Genomic DNA, 21,636 nt, shown 5'->3' on the forward strand with positions numbered 1-21,636 from the left:
TTAACAAGGAATTATCAAATTTGATAATTAAAGGCACAATATGTAGTTTTCACCACTAGAGGTCGCTTATTCAAAACAAAGGCGTAGCTTGATTTCGAGGAATCATGGGAGGTGTTCTCTTCACGTCTACAGCCGGTAGAAAAGAATCCGAAGGGACGGAGAGTCGTGTCCTGGTTAAAATTGCTTATTTCTCTGGATTTAAACATTCTTGGAAACATTTGGGATAATGCAAGTACACAAATCAACAAAATATAACACTTACAGTGGTTTTTGGATATTTTAATCTAAAAATCTTACATATTGTGCCTTTAAGCTCTGAATATCAGTTTTTCAGTCAGACATGCATATATATTTTCTGAAGTCAGTTTATTCTGAAATATGTTTCAGTGCCTGATTTTAATTAAACATCCATGGGATACATGTACAAAGAAACCAGTTTTACAAAATAACACAGTAGCAGCACTGTATGAAAGTCATTGTTCTCAGCAGTGATGGTTATTGGTTGGATTCAGCTGTCGCTGTGGGCAAGCCCTGCTCTTCTTCTCTCTTCCTGCGTTTCAGAAGTTTCCTCTTCTTCTTCTCCTCTTTTTCTATTTCAGCAACCATCTCTTTGAACTTGAGGCTGCGGGGGTCCAGCGCGTATCCAAAGCGCTCTCTTGCCTCGGCCAGCAGTTTGTCTCGCTTTATTTTCTCCTCTCTTTGCTTCTGTTTCACCTCCTTCTTCTGCTTTTTCCAGTCTGCGATCATCTTGGGCATTTTGGCCATGTTTGCAGCAATTGTCTTCTCTCTGTGTGGAAATAAATGGGAATAGCACGTTAAAGTTGTGTAAAAACCAATGGCCGTGATCAGGTAACGAGCATTGTACAATGTTTTATTATAAGACAAATTAAATAGTTGTGATCATGTACTTTTTTCAAATGTATTTTATATGGCCTTTTTTTTTTTTTTTTTAAACGAATTTATACTATTAGGGTGAATATTTTTCCCATAGGGATTTTTAAAAGTCTCAGTTAAAGCTTTAAAGCAGGGGTGGGGAACGTTGATCCTGCAGAGTTTAGATGCACACCTGAAGCTAATCAAGGTCTTCAGGATTACTAAAGTTAGGCGGGTGAGTGTTTTTTTTCAGGGTTGGAGTTAAACTCTGCAGGATGAACGTTCCCCACCCCTGCTTTAAAGAGATAGTTACATAGCATAGTACGCCATGACGTACTATGCTAGGTCCTACGCTATAACGTGTAGTATGTCATGTCATTGTGTACTACATTGTGGAAGTTGACACTTTTTGGACGCATGTCGAATGTGCGTGGCTGTCGCGCCGGAAGCTCGTTATTTTGCTATTTTTATACACCTAGGATGGCTTGAGGGTGAGTAAAATATTCGGATAATTTTCATTTTTGGGTGAACTATCCCTTTAAGCCATAAACCAAACTGACCAGCTATGAAGTGAATCACAACATTACAAACCTTTATTGATAAAAGATAAATGTACAAGATTGTACGTAACAGTTTTAGTGAGGAAAATAACTAATCTCATTACAAGTTACTTTACATTAAAAACTTTATTTTGCAAGGAGGAAGTAAACATTTTCTATGAATGTGTGATGATTCATTAAAGGGATAGTTCTCCCAAAAATGTAAATGATGTCAATTTACTCACCCTCAGGGTGTTCCATCACAAAGGAAGATATTTTGAAGAATGTAGGGAAACTGAACAGTTTTGGGGCACCATTGACTTCCATAGTTTTTTTCCTACTATGGAAGTCAATGGTGCCCCAAAGCAGCCTGGTCACAAACTTTCTTTAAAATATCTTCCTTTATGTTCAGCATAAGAAAGAAATTCATACAGGTTTGGAACAACTTGAGGGTGAGTAAATGACGTCAAAATTCATTTTTGGGTGAACTATCCATTTAAACGCTAGAAGTAAATAACGAAAAGAATATTTGCGCAAGTAACAGTGTTTACGATTATGATAATGAATTTAAATAATAAGATAAACACCAGTTTGCAATATCAAGTAAGCGGCATAACAAGCTTGTTTTGTACAGCTAGAAATAACTGAAAGCCTCGCACATTCAACGGTTTTCAATTTTGGGTGAACTGTTCCTTTAAGAACAACGGACGCATGACACTCAAAAAAAAAAAAAAAAAAAAATGCAAAATCCACAGACCAAAACAAAATAATAAACAATTTAACTGTAATATTTAATTAATTATTTTATTTAAATATTCACGACACACGCGGGAACCAATAGTGACACGTCTCGTGACAAGTCCCAACCGTCAAATTTAAATGTTTGAATGTATTTTTTTACTAAATAATAATTTGAGTTTCGGTCTGTACTTCACACAAAGTTATATCATAAATGGGTTCAGAAGAGTTGGAATATAGCTGACAAATCATGTTAATTTCTTTTACAAGCATAAGTTGTCTTGTCAACCGCGATAATATAAAAAAGATGAAGATTAGTTTTTAGGTTCTGGAGTTTGTAAGCCCGCGTCCACTTTCGATGTTAAACTGAGTCTCGGACATTGTAGGAAACACGCATGTAACAACATAAAGGTGAGTAAATTAACACAACTTTCATTTTGGAGTCAAGCGTTTATCAGTGAATATGCGGAGATGTTGAATATTGTCAGGTTCACTTCACCTCTCCATCCGCTTCTGCGCCTTCTCCTTCTCTCTGGCCGCGATGTTTTCCAGCATCACCTCGATCGGAGGGTGCCACTCTCTCTCCTCGGCCATCAGCTCCTCCAGCCGGGCGTGAGAGGGCCAGAGTTTGGTCGGGTCAGTTCCAGACGCGCGTCCATAGCGGCCGAACAGTCTGCGCTCATACTTCTCAGTCTTCTGCCAGTCGGGCGTCCTCTCGCTCTCTTTGTTAGGTATATAAGGGTCCTTTATATTCAACCGAAGGGGTCTAGGGTTATAGTTCGCTATCTGCTGGACTACAGCCGGTATAAAAGAGTTTAGTTTACTAACACCGAAGAATAAGGCTGTCCTCCTGCTTAGCAAGGAGGCCGCCATGTTTGATGACAACATAGTGACCTCCAACGTCAAATGGACGCGTGGTGCTGACGTCATTACGCCCTCTGCTGGCGTAAATGAAAGTAAATGTCAAAAAAAAAAAAAAAGTAAATGTCAACAGAAATTATCTGATGTTTTTAAATTAATTGAGGATGTACACTCGCCGGCCTAATTATACCTTGGAAAAGTAAAAAGAGGGTCCACTTTGGTACACCGATTTGGACCCCCTCTTGACTTGAGATTCAACAATGTGCTGTAAACATTCAGTTTTTGGTTCATATTGACATGTCACGAGTTTGTTGCAGATTTGTCTGCTTATTCATGATGGGAATCTCCCGTTCCACCACATCCCAAAAGTGCTCTATTGGATTGAGATCTGGTGACTGTGGAGGTGGTTTGAGTTTAGTTGAACTCATTGTTATATTCAAGAAACCAGCTTGTGCAGCTCTGTGCTGTTAATGAGAATATGTACTTGGAAACATGTAATATTCAGATGTGTTGGTTTCAGCTTGAGTGTCAGTATTGTGGGCCTGATGAGTCTTCTCTCTTTCTCCACCCTCGCTCCTCCCTGATCATTTTCCTGTGGAGTTTAATCATCACCTCAGGGGGGCTTTAACAATGCTATTTCAATCCTCAGAGGTTTTGTGTGTCCTGAATGCTGGACCCTTAAATCTTTTCCGGTAGTTTAGTGGCACAGTGGGATCCTATTGTTGGAAATAAAGGTCTTAAATGGATCTAGTCCCTCTGGTATTGTTTATCCCAGAGTCCGGACCATACTAGGAAAAACAAAGATGATGGCCGATTTTTTTTTTGTTTTTTTTTTTTTTTTTTGTTTTGGGGTTTTTTCTCTCTAAATCTCTGGCTGCTGTTTTTGGCCACATTGCATATTTATTTAATTTAATTACTTTAAAGAAAGAAGAAAATACAATGGAACACAAATTACAAAAAATTACTAGATAGATAGATAGATAGATAGATAGATAGATAGATAGATAGATAGATAGATAGATAGATAGATAGATAACAAGGTTAATAATATCAAAGTGGTTAATAACTTTGTGATTTTTTTTTATTTATTATTATTATTACAAAATTTGTCATATATTATTAATATATATATAATATTCATTCAATTTCAACAACAAAGTATTAGAATAAAAAAAACACTTTAGTATCATTTATAATCTAAAAGAAAAAACTGTTTAATTAGCATTATACTTGTAAATTAAATGTACATTTCCTTTTTTAAATTTAATTTAGTATCTTTAATAGTAAAAACACAAGTTTTACAATTGTCATTGACTTTGATCTACTCCTCAGTTATGTAAAATTATCATGTTTCTTTTTGTACTGACTTATCTAATTCTATATAGGCTTATTGACGGATAAGGTTTTTAAAAGTGTAAAAAAAACATAATGAAGATATAATTTTGAAGTTTTATTAAGTGTTAACAATGAGATTATGTGGTTTTTATAATCAATTGACACTGTTTTTGACATTTATTACAAGATGGACAAAATTTGTCACCAAAAAAAGTCATTCGGTTTAACCAAAATTTCAGTTTTGCCGAATGACACTTTTGGTTAAACTGAATGACAATGAAAATATTTTCAAACAATGCTAACAGGCTGATATCTAGCTAGATAGAGATCTAACAAAAGGACAATCAAACATTGTATATTAAGTACAAGTTTTTAAAATATTACAACATTTTCCATGTTTTATAGCGGTTGCACCGAATGACCTGATGTTTTGGGACATGAGTATGAGCAAGTTAAAACATGAATTTTTCAAATGGTTAAAAGAGAGTTAGTTACTTTGCTTCATGATCATGTGGTACTTTGCAGGTGTCTGAATGATGTCACATCCTGTCACATGATATTGACCACATGACATCCAAAATGTTCCCTTTATATTAGTTACTCCGAATTACATCAATGAAATTAATTTTTCCAGACATTCTTTCTCATAACAAAGCAACGACTTCTACACACAATTGTAATACCTTTTTGCAATATGTTGATGTATGATGTTATAAAATCATGCCAGAATAAAAAAACTATACATTTATTACATTTTACGATATTTTGTATTTTGATTAAGGCCTTTGGACAGATAAATGACCCGTCACATCATTGACCCTTAATATAATTTTCCATATGAATTAGTAAATCAGTAAAGACAGTAAAAATCAGACAAAGAATCTTTGCAACGATGTGATCTTAATCCGCTAAATCAAGCGATGGTGAACGTTTAGAAGGTGAAGCTTTATATACTACGATGAGTTTATTTTACAGACAAACTGAGAGATCCTGTCCTCACATAATTCGCTGATGAATGGATGAATTATCATGTTTGAAGAGTCTTAAGGGGGCTTAGATGTTTCCCTGAGCTTTTCTTTCACCCGTAGGGCTGCATGTGGTCTACTTCTGTTCTTATTAATGGTCCATGCCAGCTTCAGTGAGCAGATGAGCAGAAACTCTGCTTTGAATTTCTGGAACGCAGCATGGGAGGCTTGGATTATTAACCAGCAAACACTCGGAGGAAGAAAAAGGCCTTTGTTTTAATCGCTCCAGCCCTCCCTCTCTATCACAAACCCCTCCTCTCTTTCCGCTACTCTTCTTTTAGTTTTGATTTCTTTTCAAAAATGTAAAGATGGGACAAACAAGCAGCTTTAGAATGCGGCTCTTGGAGAGACAGATGTCAGAGCTTTTGTGTCGCGACGAGCGCATCATTATAACTCAAAAGTTCCCATGGCGGGGGGTTGAGGAGGGTTTGAGAGGGGTCCGCAGTGTGCCATGCGCGACACAGGGCTTAATTTAGACACCGGTGATCGGTGCCAACTGAGAAGCTTTAAAGACGCGACCGTCTGAGAAAATCAGGTCTGCTGGCATTAATTCCAGGACGTTATGACAGAAATACAGATTGATAGATTGACTTCATTGATTGATTGTAATAAAAATTGATTGTCCTTTTGCATGTCTACCCAACCAGAATTTGTGATAACCATTAGTCAAACTCCTACAGATGAGAAAGGTCAGTTATATGCACTATGGATGGGTTTGTTCTCTAATGTTGCTCTTGCAATTTCATCCAAAGAGACCATCCATATGGCCTTATGATTAAATATTTACAGGCCACCACATTTCCAACCGACTCATAATAAATTCATGGAGATCTTGCATTATGGGATGGTTCTATTCCTGCTCACTGCTGTTTCCCCCACCCACAGTAACTGAAGAACAACCAAGGGAATTTCGGTAAACATGATGTCTCTTGTGCTTTTAACGTGCACGGGATGACCTGTAATACGTACATTTCAAGTGCTATGTGGTTTGGTTGGTAATGATGCTTTGTTCACTGATTACGTTTAAATATAGTCATTTAGCAGATGCTTTTATTCAATGCAGCATACAAATGAGGAAAAAACAAGCAATTTATTATTGTACACGAGCTAACAGAATATCTGTATAATAACAGAATAAGCCCATTTCTGCCTTTAAATAAAAATTAGGAAAAGGCAATTATGGCTATTTCTCATAAATGGGACTATTTATCTCACAATATGACCTTGTTTCTTATCTCACACTTACCTGTTTTATTCTTTACTCTGAGATGGAAACATATGGAAAAATTGAACATCAGATGTCCATATTTTTCTAAATGTGCACTTTAGTTTCACCTCTCATTATTAAATTAATGGCTCTAAAAACCTAAATTAAAGGTTACTTCTTTTCACAAGATGTAATATAAGTCTGATGTCCCCAGAATCTGTCTGTGAAGTTTCAGCTCAAAATACGCTACAGATCATTTATTATAGCTTGTCAAATTTGTCCCTATTTGGTTGTGAGCAAAACCCTGCCATTTTTGTGTGTCCCTTTAAATGCAAATGAGCTGCTGCTCCCGACCCCCTTTCCAGAAGAGGGCGGAGCTTTAACAGCTCACGCTTCAGTTGCTCAACAACAACAAAGCTGGAGAATCTCAGGCAGCCAAAATGATGGATTTCAGTAACGGTGTTCAGCCTTACATTGTTCAAACCGGAGTCGACACTGATGGAGAGACTCAGGAAGAAGTTACAACTTTTAGAATGAAACTGGACGTTTCTGAACGGTTAGTTGATAAATTTATGTAGTTGCTGTGGAGTTGATTCAACTCATCGACTAGCATGTGCCGTCATGTTAATCTTTTGTGCAAATCCAGCGTTGAATTGACCCTCGTTTGTGAAGCAGTCCAGCGTAAAATGATTTGCGCAAATATATAACACTTTGCCGACTTTCTTCGGCACATTTGCTTCATAACTGAAATTCAACTACGGTGCCCTCAGTGGCTCCATGATGCTGAGATTCTTACATTTCTTGGTACATCCAATAACAGAACATTTGTAATTGCTACAGTGAGTAAACAGAAATGGCGGACTGCCGCGGCTCTCTCAGGGCGGTATCTATGCTAATAGGGCAGATCGTCATGGGCGGGGCTTCTGGAAATCTGGAACTGTGCATTTAGAGAGACTGTTAATGATTTATTGGGATTATAAAAAGGGATCATGTGGATTTTTACCATTATAGGCTGGTTGTTTACACTGTGGACATACATCTGTGTTCAAACACCTTTATAAATGTGAATTTTGCATAATAGGTTCCCTTTAAAACTATAAATATTATAGATCCATTGTGTTCACACGCTCAAAAGATCTGTCTGTGATTGGCTACAATGATCAACGCTTCAAAAACATGTAAATAGACATCTTTGACGCTCTTCACCCAGCTCTTACACAGATTGAAACGTGAGTTTGAAAACAGGCATCTATCAGCGGATTCCTAATACATCCGCTGATAGCGTTGATCATTGTAGCCAATCACAGACATATCTGATGAGCATGTGAACACAATGGCCAATCATTTTGACTGTTTAATCTCATAATTTCAATGTAGTATTTCATAATTTCGAATTTCATCTCATAATTATGATTTTCCAAAGCTTTTTTTTGTGGCGGAAGTGAGCTACCATAATTTAGGATTTTTAAAAAATCTCTTAAAAAAATTTTCTTTTAGCAGCCCATGTCAAGAAGTAGATGTTTTGGGGTTGAAATGACGTGATATGACTGGCTCGTTCATCACTCTGGGAGTAGAAAGTCAAGTTGAGCACATTGCATTTTGGGATACAGGATCTGTTTCAGTGTACTGCTGCATACTGCATCTTTTGGCATAGAACTGCACACAGAATATATGGTATGGTGGTGTGCCATTCTAAACAAAGCCATACTGTAGAGATGTTTGACCGCTCCATATAAGACGATCAGCGCACATGCAGAGTGTGACATTGCTCATGTTCTCATCCTGCAGGCGGATCTGGAAGTCTCCATGTCATTGTTTAAATGATTCCCCTTCACTAAACTGGGAACGAACCCAAGCAAGAACTACACGTGAAAGCAGCACCTCAGGAGGGGAGCATGTTCAGCAGGGAGCTTTTCAATAATGGATGTACCACATTGAGCTCCCGTTAATAATGTGTTTCTGTCACCGCGGGAGACCGAAAACCACATTTTAGAAGCGGACGAGAGAATAATGGGATGCAAAGTTAGGGAAACTTAGTCATAACTCACTCTGGCTCCTTTTCAAACATTTTCCATGTCTTTTGGCTTTGTTTAACAGGCAAAAAATAAATAAATAAATAAATAAAAATAAGCATTGGGATTTTAAAGCACAATGGCTTGTTAACCCATGATCCTCATCATCCAAGCTGTTATTACCGTAATTGTGTTTTTTGATTATAGTGTTTTCATCGATCAAATCATGGATTGAAGCAATGATCCATATGTCAGTGAACATAAGTGTGTAATCACGGTATAAGGAATGTTTCAGGTTCAAAAAAGTTGAGCTCATCTAATGCAGTTGAAAATCATTTTTCACCTTAGTTTGTTAACAAACTAATAAACTACACGTCACGTCACTTTCACTTAAAACATAAAAATTGTGTTGACACTGGAAATCTATGGGGATTTGTAAGAAATGTGCAGCTTATATTTTTATTAAATAACTTACATCAATTCTTCTTTACAAAAATGTGTTATTTGAAGTCATAATCGCCGATTTAGTGGTGGGGCTACATGTCTAAAGCTGGATTTACACTGTACTATTTTTAATAGTCCTTTATTGATTGTTGCTTGTCAGACTGTACAAACATGATCTTCACTGTGGGATCTCAGTTGCCTTTAATGTGAGACTGTAAGACAGTCAAGACTCATTAAAAACAGACAACACACACACAAAACGTCTCGTCCGGAGAATAGAGCTTAAAGTGTATTCAACTTGGAACATTACTTAGGGATAGTTAGGCAATACTATGAAAGTCAGTGGTTACCGTCAACTGTTTTATTACATTCTTCAAAATATCTTCTCCTGTGTTCAAAAGAAGAAAGAAACTCATACAGGTTTTGAGGGAGAGGAAATGATGACAGAATTTTCATTTTTGGGTGAACTATCCCTTTAATTACAATAAACGTCCAAGTCAAATGCAGAGGAAAAAAATAGATAGCAAAGCCATTTCTTCTAGTTTTCAAAACTCCCTCACAAACATTGCCTATTTGTCTCGCCACTCTCAAATATGAGAGCAGATTTTGTTCCCATGGCTGTGCATGTCCACATTAATAAGCGATTTGACATTTGTGTCATGCTCTCTGTGTCCGTCTCTTGTGTCTTCACCCATTGGGGACTGAGCAATCATCCAATCAGAAGCTGAGCCCTTCTGCTGATGCTTTGAAAATGGATGCAATGCCAGAGGCGCTAAATACAGTTAATGGTCAATGAATTCAAATGTCATTATCTGAGCGTTTCTGCAGTTCTAAGAATAAATCCATGTCCTCTTAGTGCTTCCCTATAGCATTTAAGAGCTATTCAGATACACACTGTTAATACAGAATAGGGACATTGATTGATCCAGCTTAAGTTCAGTATTGATTCAAAAATCATTAGTAATTCAGATTGAATTGATTAGAATAGATTAAAAATATACTATAAATATAGATTTATAATGTATAATGTAATTATATATGATATTGTGTATGTCTATATAATTAAGAGAAAGAGAATAAGACCTGACATGATCTGCTTCCAGTACTGAATCATTCATACTGATAATTCAATCGATGCCGATAAAAAGATAAATATAATACTATATCTAATACCTAGACTTGTTCTAGATTTACTTTGCATTATGCAAAGAATATCAGCACAAACATGTTTTTTTTTGCTTTGATTTCTGTGACACAGAAACAGGCATAAATGCAGAGATGAAGCGATCCACATCAGATGTTCTCACCTTTGTTGGGGTTGAGCTGATCTCCCTGAGAGCTGACTCATCACACACACACACACACACACACACACACCGTCCATCCATTGCTGCGGGTATCGTAGACTGGCAGAGGGGTGCAGGTGGTGCTGGATTGGTGCAAACACCGTCCCGACGCTCCCTTGCCCGTGCCAGTGCCATCTGTCATCAGCTACAACATCTGCAAATCCAAGGTGCCCTTGATGCCCCGTGCCACTGTGGCCCGCTTCGGATTTCTGCAGGGGGACGAGTGGGTAGAGAAGCTGCTCCCAGAACACTAATCACATCTTCATCACTAATCATCGTGGTTCGACTGTTGGTTTTTTGTAATTCTAGCAGTCCAGTTACAGGATTGTTTTTCCGCTTATTTTCTCATATGAGATGGCTCACCCCAGGCTACCCGCCACTGTTCAATTTCAATATATTTGTAAAATGCAAAGTGAGCAAAATAAAGGCAACTGTGGCTAGGAAGTAATAACTAAGATGTTTGGATGAGTTGAGGAAAGTATCCATTTCAAATGAGAAGAGTTAGTGAATACTCATAATGGAGTATGCTGAGGTCTTGAAATTCTTCCATACCTGCAAGGCATCCATTAGACCGCATTGCAATTAACATTGTTGGATATGATCCTGATTACTTTGTAAACAAAGCTCTATATTGATTTAGCAATAACATGTAACTAGATTTCTGAAGTAAAATGGTGTCTTCTCATGCTGTCATGATGCTGGGGTGTTGTAGGAGGTTATCAGGGCATTGCTATGCAATTGCTACATTGTTTTAGGCGGTTATTAGTGCATCAACATGAAACAATACCCCCCCGGTTTCACAGACAAGGCTTAAGCTAGTCCTAGACTAAAATGCATGTTTGAGCTGTTTTAACTCAAAGTAACTTGCACTGACATATTTTAAAATATGTTAGAGCCATTGTTTTGTCTCAAGATGCACACCAGTAATGTTTTTTTTTTTTCTGGTGAATGTTTATAAAAGCTACTTAAATATCCTAATTGAACTAAGGCTTGATCCTGGCTTAGGCTAAGCCCTGTCTGTGAAACCGGGCCTATGTGTCTCAAGCTTTGATATATGCTACGTTTAACTCGACGTTTAGACATACACTAAGCACTTCCCCTTTGGTGAATCCACGCCACCATTTTGAAGTGCGTTCAGACCCTCAACCCCTGGATTTTATGAGGGAGCGAGTCTACTCATACGTAGGGTGCGTTCCACTTCGCTTTTAGACATACACTCAGAAACTTCCCTAAGCACTTCCCCTTGGGGGAATCCCTGCCACCATTTTGAACTGAGTTCCACTTTGTCAAGTGTGCGAAGGAAGTTTATGTGGATAGGCTCTTGTCACCTCGATTTTGACCAAGGGAGCGAGTCTACTCCGATGTAGCTCTATATCCCACAATTCAATTATATAATTATTATTCGTTATTTTACTTTCTTACTTTATTTATTTTATTTCCCAACTAATGACTCATCCGGGCTTTCCAATAGGTTGCAGGTGAGGGGGAAAAAAGTAGCTTCCTTCCACTTAAGAAGAGTTGTGCACTTTTTATTTTAATATATCTCTTTACATAAAGCTATTTTCTACTTAAAACCTATAATTTCGTTATTTTACTTTATTACTTTATTTATTTTATTTCCCAACTAATGACTCATCCGCGCTTTCCAATAGGTTGCACGTAAGGGGAAAAAGTAGCTTTCTTCTACTTAAAAAGAGTTGTACACTTTTAAGCACTTTTTATTTTAATATATCTCTTTACATAATTGTTTTTTCTACTTAAAACCGATAATTTCGTTATTTTACTAACCCAACAAATGACTCATCTGCTCTTTCCAATAGGATGCACGTAAGGTGAAAAAGTAGCTTCTACTTAAGAAGAGTTGTGCACTTTTAAGCACTTTTTATTTTAACATATCTCTTTACATAAATATTTTTTTCTTCTTAAAAACTATAATTTCGTCATCCGGGCTTTCCAATATTGCATGTGAGGGGAAAAAAAAGTTTTTTTGTTCTTTGTTCTGTGTTTTAATAAATTTGTGTTATCAGAATCACCTTCATTCTTTCATTTGATTTGACATTATGGCCAAGGAAAATTGTCTTTAAAGGTATTTATTAACCAGACAAAAGTTAATTGACGCTCGCTGAATTCTGGGTTTATCTTAAACTGCCGCTTCAGTGCAGTATAGCCACAGAGGTATGTAACAATGAGCATGATCTCCCGAGACACTACAATAAGCTACTAATAATTCATTAATAAGGGCTGTTTTCTTGTACAAAATTAAATATTTTAAGTTAAATGTACAGTGTTAGACATGTAAAAAAGACAAGATTCTAACAACGTGAAGATCAAATGCCTGACAAGGTATTTTCGCAGACTAACACACGTCACGTCTCTGGCATAGACTACAGTATTTAAAATAGCATATATGCATCTCAATTTAATTTACAGAGCAATTCCTGCAAAGATTTTAGTCTATAGAAGAGACTAGGATTAGTGTGTGTATTTTTTTTTAGTCTATGGTGTCGACTCGCAAGACTCGCAGCGGAGCGGGGGCGTGGCATCACGACGGTGTCTCTCCATCGTGATGTCGGTCAGCCATCACGATGAACGATGATATCGTCCATCGGCACAACCCTATTGGCTGCGTGAGATTCTCCAGCTTTGTTGTTGTTGAGCAACCGAAGTACGAACTGTTAAAGCTCCGCCATCTTCTGGAAAGGGGGCCGGGAGCAGCAGCTCATTTGCATTTAAATGCGCACACACAAAAACGTGTTTTTGCTCACACCCTAATAGGGGCAAATTTGACAAGCTATAATTAATGATCATGAGACTTGTGAAAGGGGCATTATAGGTCGCCTTTAAGGCCAAAGTATACTTCACATTTTATGCATACGCGAGGGTCAGCGTACAGTGGGAGTGACGTGAATTTCGTTATGAGAATAGTATGCACATACTGAACGCAAACCATCGAATTTTTGTTACCACGCATACATTGGACGTGCAAGTCGCACATGCACATTTAATTTTTTGCAGTAATTAGTTTATCCACAAAGTGGCAACAGTGCCCTGGGGGCATCGATTCACAAGGTAGTCGAAGAAAACCTGCATAAAATGAACAGACCGGAAGTCCACAAGATGTAAGAGAAGTTAGCGTGTGAAGGGCATATAAATTTGGAGTGGAACACAGCCTTAATTTATGCACAAGTAATCAAGGGTTTAGGGTGTTCCATTTAAACACATCGCAAGGGTTATTAAGTGTTAACAATGAGATTATGTGGTTTTTAATAATCAATTAACTCTGCTTTTGTCATTTTTTACAAGATGGACAAAATTTGTCACCAAAAAAGTCATTCAGTTTAACCAAAATGTCTGTTTTACAGAATGACACTTAATACCATATGACGGTATTTTCAAACAATGCTAACAGGCAGATAGCTAGCTAGCTAACTAAAAAAAAGGACAATCAAACATTTTATATTAAGTACAAGTTTTTAAAATATTACAACATTTTCCATGTTTTATAGCGGTTGCACCGAATGACCTGATGTTTCGGGACATGCATATGAGCAAGTGAAAACATGAATTTTTCATATAGTTCAAAGAGAGTTAGTTACTTTGCTTCATGACCATGTGGTCCTTTGCAGTTGTCTGAATGATGTCACATCCTGTCACATGATATTGACCACATGACTTGATCCATAATGGTCCCTTTATATTGGTTACTCCGGATGAATCAATTAAATTAATTTTTCCGTACAGTACATTCTTTCTCATAACAAAGTACGGAGCCCCGGACATGACATGCAGGAAAAAAATATTAGGCTAAATCGTGTGCACAATTTACTATTTCGTTCCCTCGATTTACTAAATCATGCACACGATTTAGTAAATAGAGGGAACGAATTAGTAAATCGTGTGCACAATTTTTTTTTTTTCTTGCATGTCATGTGCGGGGCTCCGTAAAAAAGCAATGACTTCTACACATAATTTTAATACCATTTTGCACTATGTTAATATATGATGTTATGAACTCATGCCAGAATATAGAAAATATATACATTTATTACATTTTAAGATATTTTAATCACAAATGAAATGGCTGTATTGGCCTTTGGACGGTTAAACCGAATGACCTTTTGATGCTTCAAAATCTTTAAAATACATTTATATAATTAAAACTTTTTGGATTCAATAAAAGTGATCTAGTTGTACTACCTTACATACTTTGGATGTCATATCATTGTTTTTTATTATTATTAAGGCCTTTGGACAAAAAAATTAAGCAGTTTAGAAATTTGCAGCTTAACTGTGTAAACTGCATCAAGTTGAAACGTCTAGATTTTACTTTAAATTTTATTTTATTAATGCACTTTTTTCCCATGCAAAACTTCTGTGATTTGCCAGGGCATTGCAATAATGTTATCATTTAAAAATGTATGATTTATTAAGTTAATATTAAGACTTGTCAAGACATAATTTTTTTTTTTTTTTTTACAGATTGCAGATTTCCCTAAACTGCTTTTGCATCCTAATGTGTAAACTGCAGACTAAAATAGCAAACTAAAAGCAGATTTTCCTTGGGATATCTGCGCACAAAATGAATGCAATTTATGACTTTGTTGCAAAATAAATATAATATGAACTTCAATATGTTAATTTGCTGTGAGATTGCAGGGGACTAAAACAGCCAAATGGAGGAAGTGAGTCAACATTTAAAATTCTGCAGAGCACCAAAAACAGTCATTGAGGACCGAAATCTGAAAGAGAAAGGGAGAAAAGGGGGCGAGCATGTCTGTTTTGTTGGCTAATAGGCGACTGGGGGAAAAGAGGTCTAAATCAGAAAGAGAAAAGCTCTGAAAAGAGAAGACAAACAAACTAAAAGCATCGGCACCAAGATCTCAACAAGCCGCGCCAAAATTGTTTGGCACTCGTGGTTTTTAAAAGGAACACCTGCGAAGCGGCAGTCGCTCCTTTACATTCTCCTGAAACCCCGCTGGTCAGCGCTCCGCTACTTGGCATCCGGTCCTTTAGCCTGCGCCTTCAGACGCCAAGAAGAAAGGAAATCGCTCAAGACATAAGCTCGCGTTTCTGCGGTGATAAAAGATTCAGTTCCCCCCGCACAATTTGTCACCTGTGTGTTTGTTTTCCCACCCCCGAGTCGAGAGCCCACCTTAATCTAAATGAGCTCATTAGTTGGCAGCGTTCGCTGCGCAGGTTCACATAATGAGGCTCATAAACACGGGCGCCATCCACTAAATGAGGCCTGTCACCTCACGTTAGGCGAGTTTGCATAAAATACCGGCTCATTTAAATGAAAACATTTTCATTCGAAACTTTGCCCGGAAAATGGTTGTTTTGATGAAAAATATTTTCTGCTTCAGTCTTCATGCTGAACTCACGGTCTTGGAATGTGTAGGGTCGACTGCTTTATGCCGAATTCCCAAGAAGAAAATAGAGGTCGGTTTTTCGAAGTTGACAATTGTGCCTGTTGGACGCAGCTCAAAGGAAAGGTATGGAACATAAAATGTGGGTCTTCTCGGTTTCCTGTGTTTGGGTTGAGGTCCCACGGCGCCGTGCAGCGTGCTGGCAGCGGCCCGGAGCATACGGCTCCATAAGGTGATTTGTGGATCACTTTCCTTGCATGGTGGGCAGACGGTTTAGGGTTCAGTTCAGGACAGCCCAGAGAGACTGAGGAAGGCCTGAGCACAATGAACTATTGGGGCCTTATGTTTTGATAGATCCCTGAAGGGGAATAATAACAGCAAAAAAACTTCTATTCTATTCTATTCTATTCTATTCTATTCTGTTCTATTCTGTTCAGTTCTGTTCAGTTCTATTCTATTCTATTCTATTCTATTCTATTCTATTCTATTCTATTCTATTCTATTCTACTTTTACCAAACCAATAGGCTTTTAGAGTAACTAATCAATGTACATTTACTCTCAAACTGGGAAGTTTCACGTACTTGTGCACTATTCTATGCCGTTTTGTAGTATATTAGTGTGTGAGTAGTGTGTTCACACTGAAAATTCCAAAAAGAAGAAGTGCACTTTAAATACCCTAATGAAACAGTTAATTAACCACAAAAAACAAAGTGTGGAATATTCATGCAATAAACTGTCGCAGCTTTAATTGCGTAGTGAAGGGACTATCAGACTCCAATGTTGAAAGACAAAATAACCTTATAAAATTCATACAGTGAATACATGAGTACATAGTGCGTGAGTACAGTGTATAAATACATACTAAGTACATAGTGTATAAGTAAATAGTGTATAAGAACACGGTGTGTAAGAACATAGTGTGTAAGAACAGTGTATAAGTACATAGTGTGTAAGTACATAGTGTGTAAGAACACAGTGTATAAGAACAGTGTGTAAGAATAGTGTATAAGTGCATAGTAAGAACACAGTAAGTACATAGTGTATAAAAACAGTGTGTAAGAACATAGTGTGTAAGAACAGTGTATAAGTACATAGTGTGTAAGAACACAGTGTATAAGAACAGTGTGTAAGAATAGTGTATAAGTACATAGTGTGTAAGAACAGTGTATAAGAACAGTGTGTAAGAATAGTGTATAAGTACATAGTGTGTAAGAACACAGTGTATAAGAACAGTGTGTAAGAATAGTGTATAAGTACATAGTGTGTAAGAACAGTGTATAAGAACAGTGTGTAAGAATAGTGTATAAGTACATAGTGTGTAAGAACACAGTGTATAAGAACAGTGTGTAAGAATAGTGTATAAGTGCATAGTAAGAACACAGTAAGTACATAGTGTATAAAAACACAGTGTGTAAGAACATAGTGTGTAAGAACAGTGTATAAGTACATAGTGTGTAAGAACACAGTGTATACGAACAGTGTGTAAGAATAGTGTATAAGTACATAGTGTGTAAGAACACAGTGTATAAGAACAGTGTGTAAGAATAGTGTATAAGTACATAGTGTGTAAGAACAGTGTATAAGAACAGTGTGTAAGAATAGTGTATAAGTACATAGTGTGTAAGAACACAGTGTATAAGAACAGTGTGTAAGAATAGTGTATAAGTGCATAGTAAGAACACAGTAAGTACATAGTGTATAAAAACACAGTGTGTAAGAACATAGTGTGTAAGAACAGTGTATAAGTACATAGTGTGTAAGAACACAGTGTATACGAACAGTGTGTAAGAATAGTGTATAAGTACATAGTGTGTAAGAACAGTGTATAAGAACAGTGTGTAAGAATAGTGTATAAGTACATAGTGTGTAAGAACACAGTGTATAAGAACAGTGTGTAAGAATAGTGTATAAGTGCATAGTAAGAACACAGTAAGTACATAGTGTATAAAAACACAGTGTGTAAGAACATAGTGTGTAAGAACAGTGTATAAGTACATAGTGTGTAAGAACACAGTGTATACGAACAGTGTGTAAGAATAGTGTATAAGTACATAGTGTGTAAGAACACAGTGTATAAGAACAGTGTGTAAGAATAGTGTATAAGTACATAGTGTGTAAGAACAGTGTATAAGAACAGTGTGTAAGAATAGTGTATAAGTACACAGTGTGTAAGAACACAGTGTATAAGAACAGTGTGTAAGAATAGTGTATAAGTGCATAGTAAGAACACAGTAAGTACATAGTGTATAAAAACACAGTGTGTAAGAACATAGTGTGTAAGAACAGTGTATAAGTACATAGTGTGTAAGAACACAGTGTATACGAACAGTGTGTAAGAATAGTGTATAAGTACATAGTGTGTAAGAACAGTGTATACGAACAGTGTGTAAGAATAGTGTATAAGTACATAGTGTGTAAGAACAGTGTATAAGAACAGTGTGTAAGAATAGTGTATAAGTACATAGTGTGTAAGAACACAGTGTATAAGAACAGTGTGTAAGAATAGTGTATAAGTGCATAGTAAGAACACAGTAAGTACATAGTGTATAAAAACACAGTGTGTAAGAACATAGTGTGTAAGAACAGTGTATAAGTACATAGTGTGTAAGAACACAGTGTGTAAGTACATAGTGTGTAAGTACATAGAGTGTGAAAACAGTGTGTAAGTACATAGTGTATAAGTACACAGTGTGTAAGAACATAGTGTATAAGTACATAGTGTGTAAGTACATAGTGTATAAGTACATAGTGTGTAAGAACAGTGTATAAGTAGGGCTGGACGATATGGCCAAAATTTATATCACGATATAATTCTTAATTTCGGTCGATACGATATAATTCCGATATCGATATGAACTATATAATAGCCTCAGAAAAACTGCCAAGAACGGCCACAACGGATGTCTGTACCTATAAACGTCTGAAAAATGAATTTGCCAAATCTATGAAATCTCTTCCTATAAAACTATATAGGATTTTAGAAATAAAAACAGTACAAATACATTTATGTTCAGCTTTTATTTGTATTTGTATTCAAACATAAAAATAAACATAAGACTCACTCACTTTAGTAATATTAACATTTTTAACATTAAACTATAACATAGGCTGATTTTATTATTCTTAAAGGGTCATGAAACCCCAAAACACTTTTTTTGAGATGTAAACAGATATGTATAGGCTGCACATCATTGAAAACACTAAAGGTACTCAATGTTAAAAATGTTCATAAGTGAAAAATAGTTATTTTTGCATTTTTCATAGCGATTTCTGTCTTCCTGTTTGAAAAGCTGAGTCGGAGCAACGTCACAAAATCTGATGTAATCGTGTACTTTCGGCCCAAGTATGGGCATGGTCGAACATGCTGACGTAGACCGTTTCGAGCGAATCTCGACATATATATTCATGACATAAAGCTCATTTAATTCAATCACTGCGCTGTAGTATGCATAAGATTATAATTGCAGTATTATGCATGAGGAAGCATCACTTCTCTCGGAAGTGTTTTGCTGGATTGTTTTGCTGTAATATACCAGCACAAATGGAAAATATGTTCACATGAGATCGCATTACAGCGGAGAATTCAAATAACACAAAAGTGCTGCTCATTCACCTCTGCCTGCTCTAGCTGCTTTCAAATACGCAAGCCGTAGGCTGTTTACCTCAGCACAGCACGTGTGTTGTTTGTATTTTGCTCGCGATGCGGTCAGAACTGGAGTTTGAATACGAACACATGAAAAATACGATTGTTTTTATGATATACAGGCGGAGCGCGCATATGCTCGGTTTTAGCGCGGAGCTCCGCGATGAGTTTGATAACACTAGCCACGTGACACATAGCTCATACAGAATAAAGTATCCGTGTTTAAAGTTTTTATTTCACACATTCTCCTGCACCAAACATTAACCAGCACGGTGTAGTTGCACACATACTTTCATCAAGTTGTGAAAGCTTGTTCCGTCGCATTTGCATCAAGTGTACTCATTTTGTAAAACTTGCCGCGTTCGCGTTTGATCTTAGCGTACAACTGCTGAGCACTGGCTGGTGGCTGCATGTCTCTGTGGTGTACGTCATCACGCAAATAGCCAATCGCGTTCTGCTCTTTCAGACGGCTGCGCCTCAAGATGCTGTAATGTCGAAATACCGGAAATGTGTTTAAAAATCATATCACCGTTATCGAAAAAAATTATATCGCGATATATATTGATATTGAATTATTGTCCAGCCCTATGTATAAGTACATAGTGTGTAAGTACATAGAGTGTAAAAACAGTGTATAAGTACATAGTGCATAGAACATAGTGAGTAAGAACACAGTGTATAAGTACATAGTGTGTAAGAACATAGTGTATAAGTACATAGTGTGTAAGTACATAGTGTGTAAGTACATAGAGTGTAAAAACAGTGTATAAGTACATAGTGCATAGAACATAGTGAGTAAGAACACAGTGTATAAGTACATAGTGTGTAAGAACATAGTGTGTAAGTACATAGTGTGTAAGTACATAGTGTGTAAGTACATAGTGCATAGAACATAGTGAGTAAGAACACAGTGTATAAGTACATAGTGTGTAAGAACATAGTGTATAAGTACATAGTGTGTAAGTACATAGTGTGTAAGTACATAGAGTGTAAAAACAGTGTATAAGTACATAGTGCATAGAACATAGTGAGTAAGAACACAGTGTATAAGTACATAGTGTGTAAGAACACAGTGTAAGTACATAGTGTTTAAGTACATAGAGTGTAAAAACAGTGTGTAAGTACATAGTGTATAAGTACATAGTGTGTAAGAACAGTGTATAAGTACATAGTGTGTAAGTACATAGTGTGTAAGTACATAGAGTGTAAAAACAGTGTATAAGTACATAGTGCATAGAACATAGTGAGTAAGAACACAGTGTATAAGTACATAGTGTGTAAGAACATAGTGTATAAGTACATAGTGTGTAAGTACATAGTGTGTAAGTACATAGAGTGTAAAAACAGTGTATAAGTACATAGTGCATAGAACATAGTGAGTAAGAACACAGTGTATAAGTACATAGTGTGTAAGAACATAGTGTGTAAGTACATAGTGTGTAAGTACATAGAGTGTAAAAACAGTGTATAAGTACATAGTGCATAGAACATAGTGAGTAAGAACACAGTGTATAAGTACATAGTGTGTAAGAACACAGTGTAAGTACATAGTGTGTAAGTACATAGAGTGTAAAAACAGTGTGTAAGTACATAGTGTATAAGTACATAGTGTGTAAGAACAGTGTATAAGTACATAGTGTGTAAGTACATAGAGTGTAAAAACAGTGTATAAGTACATAGTGTATAAGTACATAGTGTGTAAGAACAGTGTATAAGTACATAGTGTGTAAGTACATAGAGTGTAAAAACAGTGTGTAAGTACATAGTGTATAAGTACATAGTGTGTAAGAACATAGTGTATAAGTACATAGTGTGTAAGAACAGTGTATAAGTACATAGTGTGTAAGTACATAGAGTGTAAAAACAGTGTATAAGTACATAGTGCATAGAACATAGTGAGTAAGAAAGTGTATAAGTACATAGTGTGTAAGAACATAGTGTATAAGTACATAGTGTGTAAGTACATAGTGTGTAAGTACATAGAGTGTAAAAACAGTGTATAAGTACATAGTGCATAGAACATAGTGAGTAAGAACACAGTGTATAAGTACATAGTGTGTAAGTACATAGCGTGTAAGATCACAGTGTATAAGTACATACTGTAGTGTGTAAAAACATGGTGTTTAAGTACAAAGTGTGTAAGAACACAGTGTATCCGCTTGTTAAGTTGTGACGTAAGGAACGCCATTTCTGGGTCCAAGCCTCGACTCGTTTCACTTGAGAATGCCATCAACGGCCGTTTATGA

At 36.6% G+C, this 21,636-nt stretch overlaps 1 protein-coding gene across 1 annotated transcript; it reads right to left on the minus strand.

Moving 5' to 3' along the window:
• Positions 1-349: 349 nt before the first annotated feature.
• Positions 350-3,095, minus strand: gadd45gip1 (growth arrest and DNA-damage-inducible, gamma interacting protein 1). The gene is made up of 2 exons (XM_048180952.1): positions 2,650-3,095; positions 350-787 (listed from the first exon to the last, which is right to left on the minus strand). Exons 1-2 carry the CDS (start codon positions 3,078-3,080, stop codon positions 496-498), a joined length of 723 nt encoding a protein of 240 aa, XP_048036909.1. The 5' UTR covers positions 3,081-3,095; the 3' UTR covers positions 350-495.
• Between the last annotated feature and the right edge of the window lie 18,541 nt (positions 3,096-21,636).

Source organism: Megalobrama amblycephala, linkage group LG1, assembly GCF_018812025.1.
Source record: "Megalobrama amblycephala isolate DHTTF-2021 linkage group LG1, ASM1881202v1, whole genome shotgun sequence".
NCBI classification, from domain to species: domain Eukaryota; kingdom Metazoa; phylum Chordata; class Actinopteri; order Cypriniformes; family Xenocyprididae; genus Megalobrama; species Megalobrama amblycephala.

Coding starts and splice junctions, on each gene's coding strand:
- gadd45gip1 (XM_048180952.1), bottom strand. CDS start 3,080: ATGACGTCAGCACCACGCGTCCATTTGACGTTGGAGGTCACTATGTTG. Junction 788..2,649: donor GCGCAGAAGCGGATGGAGAG/GTGAAGTGAACC, acceptor ATTTCCACACAG/AGAGAAGACAATTGCTGCAA.